We start from the raw sequence: 21750 nt of genomic DNA on the forward strand, positions 1-21750 counted from the left end.
GCGTAGGTGCGGTGTCCCACGTCACAGCTGAGCACACCGGGGCAAGGAGGGTGCCGGCGACTCCGGGCAGAGAACCGGATCCCCCGCCGTGCACATGGGATCAACCCTGCGATCCCCCTCCCCTGCCCCTGTGCAGGCTTGGAAACAGGCTCGTGGAGGTGGGACCCCCTCACCCCAGGTCCTGGGCCCGGGTGTCCCCCATACGGCTTCCCCTCTGGGGTGTGAGAAGTCTGTCTAGAGCCTTGAGGTTCATTTGTCTGTCTGTTTCTCGGGGCATCCGCAGCCTCCTCTGCATCCCCCTGTGCTCACGTGTCTCGTCAACTCAGGCCGACGTGAGCCTCTAAGAGAACCCGTGAGGGAGTCTCAGGTAGGACCACGCTTAGCCGGATCACGTCACTAAAGCAAGAATGAGTTCTTGATTAAAAGGGACAGAAAATGTTGGCTAGACCTGAGTCCCTGAGGGGACGTTTAAACATACTCGGGTGGACTCAGGCCCACGTGCCTTGCTCCGCGTTACTCGGGCCGACTTTTAAAAGTGCATCTATGAAGCTTAACCGTAAGAGTGTTGCTAGAACGTTCATTCTGACATTTGTCAGATGTTTGACCCATCTTTACTGTCCCCTAAGTGGCCGGCTGTTAACGTAGGAGAGATGACTGTGAAATAGTGCTCTGGTAGGAAACGCGTGGTTCGTGCGCGGTGACGGAATGCCAGGAGGTCAGATCAAATGGAAAGAAAGCAGTCTCCCCAGCGTGGCTTGGAGCGACTCGCCCAGTGCGGGCCGCCCGGAGCAGGGACGCCACGTCTCGTGTGGACGAGGCCCCTTGTCACTGGTGTCCTCACTGCACGTTTCCCGTGCTGTCCTCCTTGTCTCATCTTTGCTTTTTTCCCCTTTATAATTGTAGGAGAAAACCAAAGAACTCGCCGAGAAGCAGGCGCACCTGTAAGTACGGCCCCGTCTTCGTACCCGCCCAGCAGGCCACTGGTTCCCCAGGAGCTAAGACCCAGCCCCCCTCACCCTGCAACCCTTGGGGTCAGCTCTGTGTCTCTCTGTCTCAGGGTGGCTCTTTCCATGTCTGTAGTCACCACCCCGGGCAGCTCTGTGTCGGGGAGGTCTCTCCAGAGCATCTGTGAGACGAGTGGGCTCGACCCTCCGGGAAGCCTTCTCCTTGCCCTCCCGTAATTGCTGTGTTAATGTGAACCTGCTGCTTTGGGGGAACGGACGCCTCCCGGCGTAGAGGTGGGGCAGCGGGTAGCCGCTGTCCAACGTCGGTGTTCATAGAAAGTACGGCTTCTACTCTTACGCGCCGCTGGGGGGACTTGAGGAAACCATTTGGCATTAACAGTAAAGATGTGCGTATCCTGGGACACCCCCCGCCCGCCCTTGAGCGGACACCACCGAGAGCCGCCTTCACAGAAGGTGGCGGCGGCACCTGTGTGTGTGCTGCAGACCCCTAGCCACGGTGAAGGCGTGGAGGCCGCAGCTGTCCATCCCCTTGAAGGAACCTGCACGTGTGGCGACAGCCCGAGCAGAGGTTGCCTGTGGTCATGGCCCGTCGTGGACGAAGGGCTCGCGGGGCCTTAAGTCATGCCGCGGTCCACGGGGTTTGCCTCATTTCTGTTTATGTGAGGATGACACGTGAAGAAGATACTCCGTTTATAAAGCACGTGGTTGCTGTCCGTGCTTGTGGGGTATCGTCCGCCCGTGGTCCTGTAAGCCAGCGGTCCCCAACCTTTTTGGCACCAGGGACTGGTTTCATGGCAGACAGTTTCTCCGCGGACGGGGCGGAGAGTGGGAGATGGTCCAGGTGGTGATGAGAGCGACGGGGAGCGGCAGGGGAAGCTTCGCTCACTCGCCCGCCGCTCACCTCCTGCTGTGTGGCCCGGGGGGCTGCGGGGGGGACCGGGGACCCCTGCTGTAAGGGAGTCGGGAGGAAGCACCATTATCCCCTCCTTCTAAAGTCGGGAACTAGAGGCTCAGAGACGGGAAGCCGGGGTCTGAGCAGCGAAGCTCCCGCCGGGCTGAGTTGAGCGGAATCCCCGTCGCTCATGGATGTGCTCTGTTGGCTGCCGCCCTGCTCGAGGGTAGTGGGTAGCGGGGTGCTGTTACAGGCCAGGCCCTGGGGGGGTGCCCACGGAAGACAACCTACAGCTGGAGGGACCAGCTGAGGCCTAGGCAGCTCGGAGGAGCCCTGCATCCTTCAGGTTCCACATGGGAGGGGAAGTCCACGTGAGGGAGCTGGCCTCACCCCATGACAACTGTGGCGGCCTCACCCCCGGCTTTGCTCCCAGATGGGACAGCCCTGTCCCCAGGGTGAGGCGGGCCTGGAGGGAGGAGCACCCGGCTCTCGCCCTGCGCCTGTCTGCTGGGGCCTTGACCCTTAGACAGGCGGAAGCAGCCCCTCCTTCAGCAGCTCCTTGTGTCATTAGGGCCTAAAAACAGCCCTGGCTCCATCCCAGCGAATGCTTTTTTTTTTTTAAATTATGAATCACTTTAAAAATACAGAAGAGTACAGAGTGTATCTGTTACCCCTGAACCCACACCTGAATTGAATATGCTTCACATTTTGCCCCATTTGCTTCAGGTCTGTCTTGCGTGCTTCTTTTAAAATTGTAAGTGGCCGTTAACTTTTCCCGAACGCTTTTTCCGCGTCTGTGATCGTCACACATTTTCCCCTTGAATCTGTGAGTGTGGGTCCTACAGCAGGAGGTTTTCTGAACCGTGATTGGATTCCCGGGATCGAACCTCTCATAACTATTGATTTTGTTATTAGCAAGGCGAGATGCGGTTTGTTGATACTTTAGGATTTTCCCATCTGAATTCATAAGTAAAATTGGCCTGTGAATTCATTTATTGTTTTGTATCGTCCTTGTCTGATTTTAATGGCAAGGTTCTCAGAAATGAATTGGGCAGCCTTCTCTGCTTTCAGTTCTCTGAGTCGACTTGTCTGAGGGTGAGGACTGTGGGCCGCGGAGGTTTCCTGGAAGCGGCCCAGAAAAGCATCTGGGCAGTGCCTGTGTCTGCTGATTCCATTTCTTTTAAAGTTTATGGTTTATTTAGTTTTCTGTTTCTTCTTGTGTTGATTTTGGTAAGTTTTGCTTCCTAGGAAATTATCTATTGCCTGTGTTTTCAAAGTTATTGGAATAAAATTGTTCGTTATATTCTCATAAGACTTCTTTCATCTCTAATATATTTATAGTGATATCGCCTTATTTAATTCCTGTTGTGTTCCTATTTTTTTCTCTCCCCACCCCCTTTGATTTATCTTCCCAGGCATTTGTCTGTTATCATCTGTTTAAAAGAACCAATTTTGTTGTTTCTGCTTACTTTTTCTTTGATTTCTATTCCATTTACCTCTTTATTATTTCCTTATCCTTGCATAATTTCTGTTTTAATTTCTTCTTTGACTCATGAATTGTTTAGAAAGTTTTTTGAAATTTTTTCATGTTTATATTTACCAACAAAAGTGTTTTAAATTTTATTTTCAGTAATCATAATAATATATTATTAATAATAATTAATATAGAAGAGCAATAATTTCTCTTGTACAGGTGTCCCAGATGATTTTTATTTTAAAAAATTTTTTGGCCACACCATGCATCATGAGGGATCAGTTCCCCGACCAGGGATCGAATCTGCGGCCCCTGCCGTGGAAGCGCAGAGTCTTAACCGCTGGACCACCAGGGAAGTCCCCCAGATGATTTTTAAAAAAATTTATATCAGAACGTCATTGATTTGATTTGGTTTATTTTTATTTATTTTACTGTGGTGAGAACACTTAACATGAAAGCTATGTTCTTAAACTTTTTTTTTTTTTAAAGAGCTAGAATGACAGATTTCTTTTTTTTTTAAGAAGATGTGGGTAGGAGTTTATTAATTAATTAATTTATTTTTGCTGTGTTGGATCTTTGTTTCTGTGTGAGGGCTTTCTCCAGTTGTGGCAAGCGGGGGCTACTCTTCATCATGGTGCGCGGGCCTCTCACTATCGCGGCCTCTCTTGTTGCGGAGCACAGGCTCCAGACGCGCAGGCTCAGCAGTTGTGGCTCATGGGCCCAGTTGCTCTGCGGCATGTGGGATCCTCCTGGACCAGGGCTCGAACCCGCATCCCCTGCATTAGCAGACAGATTCTCAACCACTGCGCCACCAGGGAAGCCCTGCTCTTAAACTTTTAAGCGTGCAGTATAGTGTCGTTAACCGTAGGTACACTGTCGTACAGCAGGTCTCTAGAACTTGCTCATCCTGCATAATTGAGACTTTGTGCTCATTGATGAGCAGTTCCTCTTGTCTGCCCTCCTGCCCCCACCCCCTGGTAACCAGCACTCTACTCGCTGATTCTGTGAGTTTGACTGTTTTGGGGTCTCTCATGTAAGTGGAGTCACACAGTACGTGTCCTTCTGTGATTGGCTTATTTCACTGAGCATCATGTCTTCAGGGGTCACCCGTGTTGTTGCATGTTGCAGGATTTCCTTCTTGATTTAATGCTGGATGATGTTCCATTGTGTTATAAACCAGATTTTCTTTATTCATTCATCCGTCAAGAGACCTTTAGTTTGATTCCACATCTTGGATATTATGACTAGGGCTGCAGTGAACACTGGGGTGCTAATATTTCTTGGAGATCCTGATTTCAATTCTTTTGGATAAACACCAAGAAGTGGAATTGCTGGATCATAAGGTAGTTCTATTTTTAGTTTTTTTTTTTTATAATTCTGTCAAATTGTTATCTGAGTTTCTATTTTTTAAATTATTATTATGTTTTTATAATTATTTATTTATTTATTAATTTTTGCTGTGTTGGGTCTTCGTTTCTGTGCGAGGGCTTTCTCCAGTTGCGGCGAGCGGGGGCCACCCTTCATCGCGGTGCGCGGGCCTCTCACTATCGCAGCCTCTCCCGTTTCGGAGCACAGGCTCCAGACGCGCAGGCTCAGTGGTTGTGGCTCACGGGCTCAGTTGCTCCGTGGCCTGTGGGATCCTCCCAGACCAGGGCTCGAACCCGTGTCCCCTGCATTGGCAGGCAGACTCTCAACCACTGCGCCACCAGGGAAGCCCTGTTTTTAGTTTTTTGAGGACCCTCCGTGCTGTTTCACACAGTGGCTGCACCAGTTTGCATTCCTACCAGCAGCGCAGGAGGGCTCTGATTTTCCCACATCCTCACCAGTGCTCATTGACTCTGGTCTTTTTAATGAAGCCATTCTGACAGGTGTGGGGTGGTAGCTCCTTGTGATTTTGACTTGCATTTCCCTGATGATTAGGTATGTTGAAAACCTTTTCATGCTCCTCTGGCTGGCCGTCTACTTTGGAGACATATCTATTCAAGTCTTCAGCACATTTTTTTTTTTTTTTGCAGTATGCGGGCCTCTCACTGTTGTGGCCTCTCCCGTTGCGGAGCGCAGGCTCCGGACGCGCAGGCTCAGCGGCCATAGCTCACGGGCCCAGCCGCTCCACGGCACGTGGGATCTTCCCAGACCGGGGCACGAACCCGTGTCCCCTGCATCGACAGGCGGACTCCCAACCACTGCGCCACCAGGGAAGCCCCTTCACATTTTTAATAGGGTTATTAGTGGTTTGTTTCCTTTGTTGTTTGTGTTTTGCTTTTGAGTTGTAGGAGTTCCTTGTGTGTATTGGGAAATTCACCCCTTATCTGATACGTGGTTTGCAAACGTTTTCTCCCACTCCGTGGGTTGCCTTTTTATGCTGTTAATGGTTTCCTTTGCTGCACAGAAGCCTCTCCGTCTGATGCAACCCCACTTGTCTGCTTGTGTTTTTATTGCCTGTGCCTTTGGTATCATGTCCCCGAAATCGTCGTCCCTACTCGGTGCTTGCCTGGATGGGTGGGCCAGGCCACCGCGCCTTGTTTGTGCCCCCACGGTACGGCAGGGCTGGCCGGTGGCACGTCCTCAGCGCTGACCTCACTGGGACCCAACACCAGAGCTCCACTTGGCAGTAGCTGGTGGCTTGTTTTTCCGTGGAGGCCTGTCTGTCCCGTTGAGTTCTGGGCGGAATCGAGACGGGCAATAAGTGTTGAAAACAAGATGGAGCTAGGCTCTGATGAGCAGATGCATCCTTTTTGGACGACATAAAGCTCTTGGTGCGTGCATGTGTGTGTGTAATTCAACCAGCGAGGAGAACGGAGGAGAGGAACAAGATAAGCAGTGAAAACAAGGAGACGCGTCTGAAGCCCGTCCCTCCCCAGGAGCAGCACAGAGGGAGGTCATGTTGTCTGTGGACAAAAGTGAAGTTATGTCAGAGAGACAACAGACTGCGGGCGCACGGAGAACGTGGGGAAGGGAGCCCGAGGCCCGTGGGGCACGGACGAGGCTGAGGCCGCAGCCCTCCCAACACTTCCTCACCAGCCCTGCCACTGATACGGCCCCTCGGCTTTTCCCGTGGGCCTGATCGCCAAGACCCCCGGCACGACGGTCACTGCAACAGCCGGAGTCCCTGAGCTGCTCCGGGCGCCGCCGGCAAGCCCTCCAGGCAGGATGAAGAGCCTGGGGACAGCGCCGTCCTCGCAAGATGCCCACAGATGCCTGCCTTGCTCCCCGGAATCAGCCAGTAAGAGGCACAGCCCAGTGTCACCCCCAGACAGACCGAGTTACCTCTGAGTGGTTTGATTTGCTTGTCAGTGGATCTCTGCTCACCTGTCAGAGCACCTGGCAGGTGTGGTCAGGGACCCTCCGGTGTGAGGATGCTCTCAGAATGCACTGCCCACAGACGGGCTTGCTGCCGGGATGAGGAACCGTGCCAGAGAGACACGGACTGGCATTTAGATGGAGGAATCGCCCGGAGCTCTGCTCGCCGCACCCGCCCCTCGGCCTCCCCAGGAGGCTGGTGAGGATGGCGCGGTGGCTTCTGTCACATTGCAGGTGATTCGGACACCAGGTCCTGGATGCTGGCGCCTGGGGCCCGGGAGACGCGGGAGGAAGGGCTTGAGATGGGCGGAGCTGACCTCGCAGGCTGCCATCGAGGGAGGCAGGCGGCCCCCACGTGCCCAGTGTCCCCTGGAAAGGGAGTGCCACGGGCTCTCTACCCCAGGCGGCCGTCCCCCAGGGTGGGATGGGATTGGAGGGCCGGGAAGGGCCTAGCTCCGTGCCGCCGCCTGGGACCCCCTCCTGCCTCGCTCCGCAGGGGACATGAGCTCCCCTGCCCACCGCCCAGCCCCAGACACGGCCAGGCAGCCTCCGTGAGTGGGGTCGTTTGTGGGTTTTCTAACGGTACCTCTGAGTCTTCCAGCAATGACCGCGATCCCTGCCTCCTGACGCTGCCTTAGCCCCCGTCATCCGCCTCCTGCTATGATGAGGTAGCGCTTAGCTGCCCTTGTCCGATCACCACCCCAAGCAGCTGCACCTCTGCTTGTTTCCTCTGGTAGTTACGTTCCTAACTTAAGACGTCCGCCCTCGTCTCTCCTGCTCTTGAGTTCGGGGGGTGATTCCCGTTGCTTGTCCGAACGGTCACAGCCGCTCTGTTCTCTGATTCTCAAAGAGAAGATGTGAAAAGAAGCCATTTACCAGAGTCTTCTTCCAGCGTGGCCTCGGGCGGTCCTTCCTGTGAGGGTTTGTAGGCGATGTGCCTCTAACAGGTTATGGATCTGAATCCAGTTCCCAGCCTGACACTGGCAGGCTGACAAATCGTGGTGGGTTTTTTGAGCGCCCGCGGTTCTCACGCACAGCGGCAGGTTCAGCGTGACTCCTGGTCTCTGTCTTGGCAGCCAGGAGCCCCTCTCCACGGCCAGCTTCACCATGGCGGGCCTGGTTCCGGACCTGCAGCACATCCTCTTCTGGATGTCCAACTCGGTTGAGCTTCTGTACTTTATCCAGCAGAAGTGCCCACTGTACATGCAGAGCCTGGAGGAGGACCTGGACGTCACAGGTACGGCCATGCTGCTGCTCCCAGGTGGTGAGCGTCCCCGGGCCGGCTCAGGGGAGAGGTGGCCCCCAGAGCAGAGACGGGTGTGTGTCGGGGGCGTCCCCCAAGAGGGAGGTGACCTGCTGGTCGGGCTAACCCGGTGCCTCTCATCCGTGACGCGTCGGCGCTCTCTGTCCCCGTCATTTCATGCAGCCCCACTGTGTTCCGCCTGGGGGGTGCCCGGGAGACACAGGTTACTCACTGCATTCTCTCAGCCCTTGGCCGCCAGCCCCTCCAGAACGCACCACAATCTCAGAAAGGAGGTGCGTTGCTCGTGAGAGTTAGGAGACTGTGCAACGCGTGTTGACTTCAGAGAGTAAAACGTAGGAAAACGTTCCTCGTAGAGCTGATGCAACGCAGCGTAAAGCACTGAAAACGCTCAGTGAGAGAGTGACTCTGACTGGGGCGGTCTAGGAGGGCTTCACGGAGAAGGTGGTGTTCGGCCAGGCCCTGAGGGGGTGTGAGATGTCAGCTGGCGTGTGTCTGATGGGGCCGTGGTGGGTCCTGGCACAGAGCCGGGACGGAGCAGCGGGGCTGCGTGCAGTGGGACCGGGCGTGGCGGCCGGGGACCAGGGCCTGGTTTCACCCTGTGCGGCCTCGCTCTGCTCTGGGAGGACAGAGCCGCCCGCTCCGCTCCTCCCATCCGAGCGGGTGTGCGGCCCCGCCCCGGGGGCCTGGCTGCCTCGGGGAGCCGCGGGGAGGGCAAGACGGGCACGGCTGTGTCTCCCGGGACAGGGGCTCACAGTCGGCCCAAGGCCCTGGGCCCTGCTGGTCCCCCTGATGCCGACCGGCTAGGTTCCTAGGGGAGGGGCCCGTGGTGGCTGCCGGCGTGCGGTCTGGTCTGCCCGGGGAGCCGGCTGCGGAGACGGGGTGGCGGGGCCGAGGCCCTGGGGCGTCCCGGCCAGGCCTGGGGAGACGGGGTCCGCCTACCTTCCTCTAGTCAGTTGTGGTTTCTGAGTCTTTTCTCCCCCCGACTTCCCAGGGAAGGGGCGGTGGGGACTGTCTTGGGCTCCCAGGGCCTCCGTGGATACGTGGCAGAAGCAGTGTCTCCCCCGTGCCCCAGGGGTCATTCGTTGCAGGCCCGCTGGCCTGTCGCTCCCTCCCTTGTCCCCTTGGGCAGACATTGTGAACACCGTCCAGTAGGCCCCCAGGATGGGGCAGCTGCTGTCTGTCCACCGGGCCTGGGCTGGAGGCAGACTGTCACCCACCTTTCCCCCGAGCGTGACGCGAGGACCACACCTCCCGAGGCTTCCTGTCACCTCTCTCCCCAGACCCTGCTGGGCTCCTTTCGGGGGGCAGGGGGGGTGCCTCCAGCCGCCCAGGACGAGACCGCAGCACTCAACGGGCCCTGAGTGGAGGGGACTCTTGTGCACGCGGTGTCGGCCGGTGAGCACCCGGCCTCTGGCTGGTCCTTCCGTGCGGAAGCCAGGAGGCCGGCACAGGTCGGGAGACGGCACCCCGTCACCCCGACTTCGGGCACAGAGCTCACAGGCGAGTCCTGCCGTTGCCCGCCCTTGTCTGGACGTATTTCAGACACTGTTGAGGGGCTGCAGGCCTGGGGTTAGCGTGTCCTTCACAGGGACCCGGAGTCAGGCTGATTTTCATGAAAAAGCTGCTGGGGGGCTCTGCTCTGAGGAAGATATTCTTGGTCCAAAGCCCAGATGTCGTGTAGCCCAGTTGACGTTGGAAGAGTGAGCATGTGGACGGCTGGGGTTCCACCTCTGCCCGCCCCGGGGACCGCAAGGGCTGGGGAAGCCACAGCAGGGCCTGAGGGTCCCGGAAACAGTGTCGGGCGGTGCAGGCTCTGGAGAGCTCAGAGAAAAAAACCATCAGCCAGGGGGCGAAGGAAAGGTCAGAGCTGGCGTGTTTGGCCTCCTGACCTTCAGCAGGAAATATCTGTGGGAAGAATTCTAAAAACAGAGATGTCATGTCCTGAAAACTGGAAAAAGAGCTTTTTCTTCCCCAAACAACCTTTTCTGTCTGAAGCTCTTATCCAGGAAGCCCATTCACAAGGGAAGATAAAAGATTAGCCCATCAGGGGGGATGTTTATTTTATTCATTTAAAATTCTCCTGAAAGGCCAGGGGGCGGTCCTGAGTCCTGGGGCCTCGGGAGGCAGCGGGGACGAGGCCTGGGTCCTCTGACAGGCGCGTGCGGGCGTCAGCTGAGTCGGAAACCCCAGCAGAGCCTGCGCCGCGGCTAGGAGGGTTTCAGGGGATTTCTGCGGCGTCTGCTGGGAGCCGCCCGTGGTTTTGCTCTGTGGGTCCCCAACCTCCTCCCTCTCTCCAGAGCCACCGGGCCCACATGAGGGGTGTCGGTCTCCTTCTCAGACAAGCTGGCGCCGTCAGAGCCTGCGGCCCCTGCAGTCACCTGACTGGCTTCTCCCCCAAAGCCCAGGGAGGCCGCAGGGAGCAGCCAGACCCTGCCGGGCTCCCAAATGAGACCCTGCAGGCCAGGCTCCGGGAAGGGCCCTGGGGAGGCCCCGCAGGCCTCCGGCTTCCTGGCCGGGAGGGTTCTGGGGTGTGAGCCCTGGGGGGTCAGGGAGCCCCGAACCCTTGATGGCGCATGCTGGCGTCTGCAGGGCGGGTCTCTGATGGACGCGCACGCCGTTTCCGTTGGCCCAGTAGCCAGGCAGCCCTGTCCCTGTGCTCCTGGGAGGCCCAGCTTAGCGCTCAGGGCGATTCCCGGCCTCCTCCCTCCCTGAAAGGAGGTTCCCAGACGTGGGGCCCACTCTGTGCATTAAGCAGAAGGCCGCACAGGCCGGGCAGTGCAGGGGAGCCCTGCTGCCGGCCTCTGTCCTCGTCAGGAGAAGTGAGGGGCTGAGCCAGCGAAGGGCGCAGGCAGGCGTCCCGTCGGTCCCCCGCCAAGTGCCACGGGGGCCGCCGGCACCAGGCACCTCATGCCTCCCGAGTTCGGGAAGGCCCCTCAGGATGGCCCCTCCCTGTTGGGCCCCTGGTCTTGGGGACCCCGTGGCCAGCTTGGCCTCTTGGCCGTACAGGAGCCCCACCCAGGGGGAGGGAGTCACCTGGCGTCGCTCACACCCCCCAGTCCCAGCCACAGCCGCAGCCCCCTGGCTGCTGCCCAGCCTCGGAGGCCCATCCCCCGGCCCGTTGTCCCAAGTGCCTGTCCCCCGAGGTGCTGAGTGCCCAGGGTCTCCGCTCTGTGCCTGAGACACGGCAGCATCTCCCCTGGGGGGCGCAAGTTGTGGGTAACGGGGCACGAGGGCTATCTGGGCTTCTCGGGAAAGTGTCGTGATGGTCTCCTTAGGACCTCTGGCCAGGTGTCCTTTGACCTGTGTCCCGAGTGAGAAGTGACTTGCGGGCCAGGATGTGCCATCGCTGGGCACTTGGTCCTGACCCGTATCCGGAAGCTACTAGCGCGCGAGTGTCTGCTGTGCTTGGTATCGAGTCGGTGTCCATGGGCTTGGAAGCTCAGCGCCTGGGGTCCTGGCCACCTCAGCCAGCACCCCGGGACCCCTGGGCCTGGGGGCCCCGTGGCTTTGCTTTGTCACGTTTTCCAAACCTAAGGGGAGGGTGCGGGGCGGAGCCCTCAGGAGGCATCAGCTGGGGGTTTGACGTCGCGGCGGTTCCAGAAAGTTTCTGCCCAAGTCCCCCCTCCCCCGGCCCTGCAGTGACGGCGCCACGTCCCCCCGCAGGCTCGAAGGAGTCCCTGTTCTCCTGCACCCTCACGGCCAGTGAGGAGTCCATGGCAGTGCTGGAGGAGGTCGTCCTGTACGCCTTCCAGCAGTGCGTGTACTACGTCTCCAAGGTACGGCCTCTGCGTGCGCGCTTTCCTGGGGGACCTGGGTGCCGGACCCCGGCCTCGGGCCCCTCACCCGCCGGTGCCCTCGTCGAGCGAGTCCTCTTCCCCAGCGCGGGGCCAGCGAGTGAGAGGGACGGGGCCGGCTGCTCTGGGGAGGCGGCTCGGACGGTGGGACAGCCGTGCGGCGGTTCCGGCTGCCGTGGCCCCGGCTCCCCTGCCCGCACCGTCCCGCACGCTGGTGGGGGCAGCCGTGCGGCCACGTCTTGGGACTCAGAGCCGAGCGGGGGACTCCGGGGCTCTGCCGTGTCCTTGGGTCAGCGGGGCTCCCTTGCCCCCCTCCGTCCAGTAAATCCCTTCTGATACAATAAGAGGGCGAAGCCCCTGCCCCCAGGGCCCTCTGGGTGCCGTGCGGCCCCTGTGCTGGGGCCCCTGCAGCCCGTGTCATCCGCGCCTTTGCTGGGAGCTTTACTGACCCCCCCTCCCCGCTGCGGCTCCCGCTGGGGCGCCCGGCGCCCACACGTGGGTCGCTGACACACGTGGTCCGGCCGAGGCAGGAGCGGGAGGGTCAGGCCCGGGGCCCCGCCCACAGCAGCCGGTGTTCTCCTCTCGCCCCCAGTCCCTGTACGTGTGCCTCCCGGCCCTGCTGGAATGCCCCCCCTTCCAGCTGGAGTGCCGTGAGAGCTGGAGCTCGGCCCCTCGGCTGCCCGAGGAGCTGCACCGCGTCGTGTCCATCTACCAGGCCACCCTGGACCTCCTGCGGCCGCTGCAGGTGCACCCCGAGATCGCCGCCCAGGTGCTGGCCTACCTCTTTTTCTTCTCCGGCACGCTGCTCTTCAACCAGCTCCTGGACAAAGGTGAGGGTCAGGGCCGGGCAGCCCGCAGGGCCGCTGAGCATGTCCTCCCGGAGGCCGGCGGGCTGAGCCGTCCTGCTCCGTGAGGTCTGGGCGGGTGCCGCGGGGGGAGGACGTGCTGCAGAGCCTGTCCCCGTGGGAGCGGGAGCCACCCCTCCGGCCTTTCCTGGTTCATTTTATCCCCACGAGGCCTGGGGCCCCCGTGAGCGAGGAGGCACCAGGCTCGGGGAAGTGACGTGGCCTTTGACCCCGCCTCACTGCCACCCAGCTCTCCTCCATCGCCCTGCCCAGCGCTCAGGGCCGAGGCAGTGCTGAGGCGCGGGGCCGGGAGAGCGGAGCCTGGACCATGGCCCTCTGTGCTTGGGGTCGAGTGGCTGTCACCGCCCCTCCGTACCCACCCACCCATGCCCAGAGAGGGGTCTGGAAGCAGGTAGTTGTCTTAGAAAGTGACGTAAGGTCTCCCGTCTGTCCAGAGGCCGGCCGGGGCAGGGTGGGGGGGCGGGAGGAGGACAGGGCTAGGGCCCAGTGGGCCTGGCTCCCTCGGGGGCGGGCGGGCAGCATACCTGCCCTGCGAGGGCTGCCCGACATCACCCTCTTTCCCTCCCTCCATTCCCAGGGCCCTCTCTGAGTTGCTTCCACTGGCCCAGAGGCGTCCAGGCCTGTGCCCGCCTGCAGCAGCTCCTGGAGTGGACAAGGAGCGCCGGCTTTGGCGAGGCTGGAGAGCGCTTCTTCCGGAAGCTTTCCTGCACGCTCAACCTGCTGGCCACGCCCAGTGCCCAGCTCGTCCAGGTGGGAGGGGTGCAGAGGGCGGGGGGCAGCGGGCGCAGGGGGGATGGGGCGGCGCCCTGCATGGTCGCCCTGGGGTCAGCAGCTTGCAGACCAGGAGGGGCTCAGTGGGCTTGCAGTGGCTTAGTCCACAGCTGTTCCCACCTGCAGGCAGGATAACGGCCCCAGGATGTCTGTGTCTAGTCTCTGACCTGCAGCTGTGGCCACAGGGGGCCCTGCTGATGTGGGGAGGTCACCCCGGGGCACCTGGTGGCCCCGTCTAAGCACACGAGTCCTTAAAACTGGGAAAATATTTGCAAACGATGAGACCCACAAGGGCTTAATTTCCAAAATCTACAAACAACTCATACGGCTCGATATCAAAAAACAAACAACACAATAAAAAAAATGGGCAAAAGACCTAAACAGACATTTCTCCAAAGAAGACGTACAGATGGCTGAAAGGCACATGAAAAGATGCTCAGCACTGCTGATTATCAGAGAAATGCAAAGTGAAACTACAATGAGGTATCACCTCACACCGGTTGGAATGGCCGTCGTTAAAAAGCCTACAAACAACAAATGCTGGAGACGGCGTGGGCAGAAGGGATCCCTCCTGCACTGTTGGTGGGAAGGTAAACTGTGCGGCCACTACGGAGAGCAGCATGGAGGCTCCTCAGAAAACTACAGATAGAGCTACCATACGACCCAGCAATCCCACTCCTGGGCACATATCCAGAGAAAACTCTAGTTCGAAAAGACATATGCACCCCAATGTTCATAGCAGCACTATTCACAACAGCCAAGACATGGAGGCAACCTAAATGCCCATCGACAGACGACTGGCTTAAGGAGATGTGGTACATATATACAATGGAATATTACTCAGCCATAAAAAAGAATGAAATAATGCCATTTGCAGCAATATGGATGGACCTAGAGATTGTCACACTAAGTGAAGTAAGTCAGAAAGAGGAGAAAGACAAATACCATATGATATGACTTCTGTGTGAAATCTAAAAATATGATACAAATGAATTTATTTACAAAACAGAAACAGACTCACAGGCATAGAAAACAAACTTAGGGTTACCGGAGGGGAAAGGCGGGGAGAGATAAATTAGGAATCTGGGATTAACAGATACAAACTACTACACATAAAACAGGTCAACAACAAGGTCCTCCTCTACAGCATAGGGAACTATATTCAATATCCCATGATCAACCATACTGGAAAAGAATCTGAAGCAGGATCATATATATATATAATGACTTTACTGTAGACCAGTAACTAACAGAACATTGTAAATCAGCTGTACTTCAATAAAAGAAAAAAGAGGGACGCAGAAGAGTGGGTCAGAGAGACAGGAAACAACAAAGCAGAGGGCTGGCTCTGAGGTGGAGGACGGGGCCACGGGGCACGGCGGCCTCCAGGAGTTGGGAATGGCCCTCGGCTGGAGGCCAGAACAGGAACGGGACCTCAGTCCTACAACCACAGGGAAACGGATCCTGCCCTGGAGCTGCCAGAAGGAACACAGCCCTGCAACTCTTGATTCTAGCCCGTACGACCTGTGCTGGACGTCCGGCCCCCAGAACTGTAGGACTGTGCACTTGTGTTGATCTCACTGCTACCTTCGTGGTCATTTGTTAGAACAGCAGCAGGAAACAGACACCAGCTCACCTGCCTCCCTCACCTGCTGTGCGACATGGTTGTCACAGGTAATCAGCGAGACCAAGCTACCCAGGCCCTTTGCTGCCGGGCAGTGACACGGAACCCGCCCAGGTGATGGCCAGCGTGTTTGCAGGGTGGCCCCATGGACTCTGCTTCCCACGCCCTGGGGAGCTGCTCCGTGTTTGAACCACGTAGGGGAACGGCTGCCCTGTCTGCCTCCAGGTGAGGTCCCAGCCGACATGAGCGCAGCCAGGAAGCCCCACACGGCAGTGACAGCGTCCGCAGCCACAGCCACCACGGGCAGCCGCGAGCCACTGCGTGGAGCTCAGACTTGGGCAGAGCATCCGCCTACGGAGGGGAAGATGAGATGGGGTCCCCCCTCGGGCGCTGCTGTGCACACTGCTCTTGCCCTGGGCCTGGCGCACAGGCATGTGCCCTGGTGAACAGTTACCACAGGGGTCCCCAACCCTCAGGCCACGGACCAGTACCGGTCCGTGGCCTGATAGGAACCGGGCCGCACAGCAGGAGTTGAGCGGTGGGTGGGCGAGTGAAGCTCCAGCTGTGTTCACAGCCGCTCCCCATCGCCCGCGGTACCGCCTGAGCTCTGCCTCCTGTCGGACCGGCGGCGGCATCCGATTCTCACAGGAGCGCGAACCCTACTGTGAACCGCGCGTGCGGGGGATCCAGGTGGCGCGCTCCTTACGAGAATCTAATGCCTGATGATCCGAGGTGGTGATGCTAGGGCTGGGGAGGGGCTGCAAATGCAGATCATCATCAGCAGAGAGGTTTGACTGACCAGAGACCGTAATAAATCAGTTGCTTGCAGACTCATATCAAAACCCTGTCAGTGAGTGGCAAGTGACAGCTCAGGGCTCCCACCGTTTCTGCATTAGGGTGAGTCGTATAATTATTTCATTACACGTGACAGTGTAATAATAATGGAAATAAAGTGCACAATAAATGTAGTGCGCTTGAATCATCCCAAAACCATCCCCCCCGGCGCCCAGTCCGTGGAAAAATTGTCTTCCACGAAACCGGTCCCTGGTGCCAGAAACGTTGGGGACCGCTGAGTTACCAAGCTGGGTGGTTCAAGTTTGCATGGTTTTCTGTGGTTTTCCGTGGTGTCTGTACTTCAGTACAAATTGCACAGCAAGGAAGGAGCAGCAGTGCACTGGCTCCTCGGCTGGGAGCTGCCCGCATCTTACTCTGGCAGAAGACTGGGGTCTATTTCTAGAGCATTTAAGACTGAGGTCTCCAGGCTGGGACACGGGATCTCATCCTGAAGGAGGGAGCATCCCGGCGGCAGAGCTCCCATCGCGTGCTGGAGCCCCGCACTCTCACCCACTGGGCCCGGGCCTGCGCCCTCCAAGCAGGGGGCGGCCAACTTGGCAGGGCTGGCGGTCAGCAACAGCCCAGCAGGACAGAGGATGCTGACACTGGGCCTCCACAGCCAACCAGCCAGAAGAGGGAGAGAGAGGCAGGGAGTGAGGCAAAGAGGCCTCAGGCCGCAGTTTGCCACCCTCAAAACGGACTATTCAGGGAGAAGAAACTTACTTAAAAAACCACTTGTATCCTCATAAAGATAAGGGAAGATACAGTATCCATAACATAATAACAGGATGCTATAAATAAGAGAACAAAAAGAATTCTTGGAAGTTAAAACTATGACAGCAGAGATGAAACGTTCAGTAGCAGGGTTGGAAGATAAAGTCCGGGAAATCACCCAGAAAGCAGAGCCAGCAAGATGGAAGAGGTGTTTGCTCCTGCTGGGTGACAGCTCCGCGCCGTCGGGGCGCCCGCCGACACCAGCCTCGGAGAAAGCACAGGCGTGGCGAAGCGTGGCTTCTAGGACAAAAGTCAAAACCACCTCCGGGCAGACGGGGCTGTCCTGCGCTGGCGTGTGTTTGGGTGCAGGTGTCAGGAAGAGGCCGCTCCGCACCCTCTTCCCCACGTAGCTTAGGATGTTGTCTGTCCCTGCAGTGTAGACCCTCGACAACCACCGCCCAGGCCTCTTGATGTGGGCAGTCAAATCAAACGTGGGAGAAACGGAGAGGAAGGAAGAAAGAAGGAAATTAAGGGACCAGTCAAGTGAGGCCCCGCATCCGAGCAGCATGAGGCCGGAGAGGGCAGGGCAAACAGGGAGTGAAGACAAACCAAGACACTTCCCCGGCCCGCTCGACCCGAGTGTCCACACTGCAGGTGCAGCCGGTGGGTGAAAAGCACAGTGGCTGAAACAGACCTGCGACAAGACCCGCTCGCAGGATCGCAGAGACGCCGCTGAGCTTCCAGAGAAGGAGGGCAGCTCGGGTCCTGGAGGTCGGCGGTCAGGATGGTTTCCGACTCCTCAGGAGCGAACGCAGGCGCCGCCTCCCCAGTTCCCTACGAGGCCTACTCCAGCCTGGAGTCCTGATGCCTGATGGCGGGGACAGTGGCCTGAGGACGCTCTCCCGTGCCAGGCCCCCGGCGCCCCCCTAGCACAGGCCTCCCTGGGAAGCTCCTCGAGAGCAGAAGGAAGGGGTTCCAGGAAGCAAGACAGAGGAAGACCGTGACTCGGTGACCTGAGTGCACCTTCTCCTATGGCTGCTGCTTGTCTTCCTCCAGTGCGCCTGCCCTGCCCCCGGCTCCCAGGCCAGTCTCGTGTGGCACCTAATGCTACAGTTGTGCCTTCGTGCAGGTCTTTGACCTGCTTGATTCCTTTCACACGGCACGAGGCAGGGGTCCTGTCTCACGGCCCCCTCACCCCCCAGTAGCTTTGCCCCATTTCTCAGCCCCTCGAGGTGGTGTGACAGGGCTTGTTCGGTGGGCAGGGTACTTGGCGCGGTGCCTGCTGGCGCGGTGCCTGCTGGCCCCCCCCGCCCCCTGACCCGGCTCTCACCCTGGACGCCCACAGGCATGGGGTGAGCTGCCCTCTGCACCGGCCTTGACCTTGGCCTCGCTGACCTCGCTGTCCCGCACGGACACCCCAGGGCGGAGCGTGTGCTGGCGCGGGGAGCCCTGGGAGCCCTGGGCCCCTGCCGCCAGAGCTCCCAGGAGGCAGGCCCTCCCTGGGGGGCGGGCTGGGCCCCCGGCCTTTGACCAGGAGCTCCTTCTCATCAGCAGATGAGCTGGGCGAACCTGCGGGCCGCGTTCCCTGCCCTGAGCCCCGCGCAGCTGCACCGCCTGCTGACCCAGTACCAGCTAGCCTCGGCCATGGGCCCCATGAGCGCCTGGGAGCCGGGTGCCCAGGACAGCCCCGCAGCCTTCAAGTCAGGTGAGGAGGCCTCTCCTCCGGGTGGAGCTCGGAACTCGGGCGTGGCCCGGGGGCTCCTTGACCCCCAGGTCCCTGGGTCCCCAGGTGGGGGACAGGGCAGGACACCCGAGGAGGAAGACGGCCCAAGGCGGAGGCTCCCCTTTGCCCGCAGGCGGGAGTGGGGGGCGTGGGGCCCAAGTGCCGAATGGTGGCTCCGGGGCTTCATCCTGGGTGCTCGCTGGGACTCAGGAGGCGTGAGAGCGCCGTACGGGCTTGTGCGGCCCCTCCCGTGTCCCCGGGGTCCCACGGCATCAGGCGGGGGTGGCCGGGCAGCTGCCTCCTGGCTGGGGGGTCACGCCGCCCTCGCCCCCGCAGAGGAGGTCCTGGAGTCCTATGAAAACCCCCCACCCATCGTTTTGCCGAGCGAGGGCTTCCAGGTGGATCTGGAGGCCGACTGCCTGGACGACAGCCTCCACCAGCACCTCCTCTACATTCGCCACTTCCTGTGGAGCCTGCGGAGCAAGCCCAGCCCCAGCAGCAGGCCCGCGCAGCCAGAGTGTCTCCAGGTACTGGGGTGGACGCGGGAGCGGGGGTGGACGCGGGAGCGGGGGCTCCCGAGGCCGCGGAGGCTTGGGGGGCCCCTCTGTCCTCCCAGCACGTCGGGCTGCTCGGTGCTGAGTTCTGTCCCCCCTCCCCCAGGGCCCGCACCACACCAGCCCCGAGGGCCACCCTGAGGACCAGAGCCGCCCCCTGGCTTCCAGGGACCCCGGTAGGGGAGCCCGTGAGGCCGGCCCGGAGCACCCTCCTCCTTCCGCGGGGGACCCCCAGGCACAGGGCCCTCTGGGAAGGCCGCCAGGCCGCGTGAGCCGCAGGGGGCCCCAGGCCGGGGACCCACATGGGGACCCCTCATGCCTGCTCACGCCCCCCGGCACCCCGCTCAGCCTGGAGCCTGCTGTCCCCGACTGGCCAGAAGCCAGCAGTGCCTGCGGGGAAGTGCTTCTGGAAGGGAGGAGGAACGGGCCGAGCGGCCCGAGGTGTGCAGCCCCGGAAGGTGAGCCCCGAGCCAGGCCCGCGCCCGCACCCCAGTCCTGGCCCTGCTGGCGCCTGGTCAGCTGCCTCGGGGTCCTTCCCCTGCGGGGTCCTGGTGTCACGTCTGGCCCGGGCTGTCAGAGTTGCCCACGAATGCCTGTTGCCCTGGACACAGGACAGGCTCCTGGGGCAGCTGGGGAGGGCACCGCATGGCTCAGGCCCGGGCAGCTGGGGACTCGGAGAGTCACTCCGCCCGGGGGAGAGGAAGGATGGCCCCATGACGTGTGTTGAGCCCAAGAGCCGATGAGAGGCCAGTGGGATCGGGGGGTGGGGGGCGAGGGAGCCGGAGCCCTGGGCGTGTGGGCACTGGGCTGGCGGGCAACAAAGGGCAAGCATCCCCCAGCCCCGCCCGGCCCCCGGCGAGTCCTCAGTGATCTTGCCAAGCTTAGAGGGTGCCCTGAGGGGGCAGGGGTCACTGGGACTGAGCTGGGCCTGAGGCAGGACACCTCTCAGCGACCTGGGTGGCGCCCCGGCAGGGCGCCACGACTGACCTCGTGGGGAGGGAGAGGGCGCAGGACCCTCAGGGTGGGGAGCAGCAGGGCCCAGCTGAAAAGAGCCCCAGCTCTGGAGGGGGCCCTGGGAGCAGGAGCCGACACGACAGGTGTGGGGGCATCACTGAGAAGTGTGCTGGGAGAGGGCAGGGGGAGGGAAAGCAGAGCCCCCTTCTCAACCTTCTGGAAGCAACCGGCCTTTGAGAGGGACCGGTGTCCTGGGGCAGCACAGGGTGGCCTGACCCCCATCACCCTGATGGTGGTCCGGTTCTGGCTGTTCCCCTTCTGCCCTGACGGGCATCTTGCTGGACCTCTGTGAGCACGTGTCCCTTTGGAACAGCCAAGCCAGGATGTCCCTGGGTCTAGACTCCTGGGCAGGCGCAGGGCCCCAGGGCAGAGTCTGGACAGAGGACTGAGCTGCCAGCCCCTGACCTCACCCCGCTGCACTTTTCTCTCCTGCCCAGGAGACTGTGTGGCTCCGGCGGCTGAGCCCCCTCCGGCCCCCTCCAGCCACAGCTCCAGCACGGACGACTTCTGCTACATGTTCGTGGTGGAGCTAGAACGAGGCCCCTCTGGGCTGGGCATGGGCCTGATCGACGGGATGGTGAGTGATCCACCCCGCCGCTTCCTGCAGGCCCCCAGGCTCCTCCTCTTTCCCAGAGACGGGCCCACAGCTGGGGTGGTCACAGGCAGGCGGCGGGCGGAGGCCCACGGCCCTGGGGACCAGGGGCTGGTGGGGGCGTCTCCTGGGATTTGTGGGAAGGGAAAGGGCCTGAGCAGCAGCTGCTTCCACCGCCTGCACCCTCAGACCTCGGGACGTCTGTCCTGGGCCTGCAGGGACTCTGATGGCGTCCAGCGCTGTCCTTGAAGACACACTGATGACCATACAGTGAGCCCCACTGGGCCAGGCCGGGGGAGGGGCGGAGGTGTCCCTGCCTGGAGACCCCTGTGTGTGAGGGGCCCACGGAGCCCTGAGGCTTCCGCTTCTCCCCTAGCACACGCCCCTGGGCGCCCCAGGGCTCTACATCCAGACCCTGCTCCCGGGGAGCCCCGCAGCGTCCGACGGGAGGCTGTCGCTGGGAGACCGCATTCTGGAGGTGAACGGCAGCAGCCTGGTGGGCGTCAGCTACCTGAGGTACCGCGCCCTGCACCCCGCGGCCGCCTCTGCGCCCTCCCCCACCCCTCAGCCTGTGGGAGGCCACGTCCACCCTTGCGACGTTGGAGCTGAGTAAATGGAGGCACAGCCGTCTGGCCTGGCTCCCCATGGCCACCTCCCACCCTTCCTTCCCCCACATTGGTCCTCCGATGACACACCAGTCCCCGCAGGGGCTCAGGCACCTTGGGGTGGGGCGGGCTCTGGACCAGGCCGCGAGAGCGCAGGCTCCGTGGTCCCGAAGCTCTGTCACAGCACGGGGGGCTCAGGGTTGCTGACTGTAACTGTCCACTTGGGTGACAGCTGGTGGGTGGGGGGTTGGGTCGCCCCCCGGCACCTCCAGGAGGCTCCGCCCGCTGGACCGGCAGTGAGTCCTCACCCGGAGGCCTCTTCTACACCGTCCCCGTCCCTTCTCTGCTTTCAGAGCCGTGGATCTGATCCGACACGGAGGAAAGAAGGTGCGGTTTCTGGTTGCCAAGTCAGACGTGGAAACGGCCAAGAAGATCCGCTTCCGCACGCCCCCTCCCTAGGCGCTGTGCAGGGACGGCCCGAGCACCTACACCTGTGGCTCCCAGGTTATGGCCCCTTCTGCCAGGCTGTTCGGTGTGGCTGTGTCACCCACAGGACACTAGCCGCAGTTCCTAGTGTACATTTTATTTTATTGATACGACAGATAACACTAAGTTGTGATGCTTGTCACAGAGCCTTTATGTTTGAAGATTTGAGTGTTAAAGTATAGAGTCAATAAACTATCTTTCATATTGTAGAGGGTGGTGGGGCGTGGAGTCTGGGTGGGCACCATGCTGGCCCCCTAGAAGGGCTGCTGGAGGTGGGG

The 21750-nt window shown here is 60.3% G+C and overlaps 1 protein-coding gene across 12 annotated transcripts in view; it reads left to right on the top strand.

The window, feature by feature from the left end:
* The window catches only part of RADIL (Rap associating with DIL domain), an 86029-nt gene that overhangs the window by 40576 nt on the left and 23703 nt on the right, over positions 1-21750 (top strand). For 3 of the 12 annotated variants that reach the window (XM_060119932.1, XM_060119926.1, XM_060119924.1), the window contains 11 exons: positions 904-941; positions 7708-7868; positions 11559-11671; positions 12282-12519; positions 13133-13305; positions 18050-18203; positions 18558-18748; positions 18882-19233; positions 20227-20366; positions 20758-20859; positions 21340-21490. In XM_060119932.1, the coding sequence (XP_059975915.1) occupies positions 904-941; positions 7708-7868; positions 11559-11671; positions 12282-12519; positions 13133-13305; positions 18050-18203; positions 18558-18748; positions 18882-19233; positions 20227-20366; positions 20758-20859; positions 21340-21490 (1813 nt within the window). Of the gene's footprint in view, positions 1-903; positions 942-7707; positions 7869-11558; positions 11672-12281; positions 12520-13132; positions 13306-18049; positions 18204-18557; positions 18749-18881; positions 19234-20226; positions 20367-20757; positions 20898-21339; positions 21526-21750 lie in introns of those variants that run through there. The other 9 variants (XM_060119928.1, XM_060119931.1, XM_060119925.1 and 6 more) reach the window with 9 other exon arrangements.

Source organism: Mesoplodon densirostris, chromosome 16 (genome assembly GCF_025265405.1).
Source record: "Mesoplodon densirostris isolate mMesDen1 chromosome 16, mMesDen1 primary haplotype, whole genome shotgun sequence".
NCBI classification, from domain to species: Eukaryota; Metazoa; Chordata; class Mammalia; order Artiodactyla; family Ziphiidae; genus Mesoplodon; species Mesoplodon densirostris.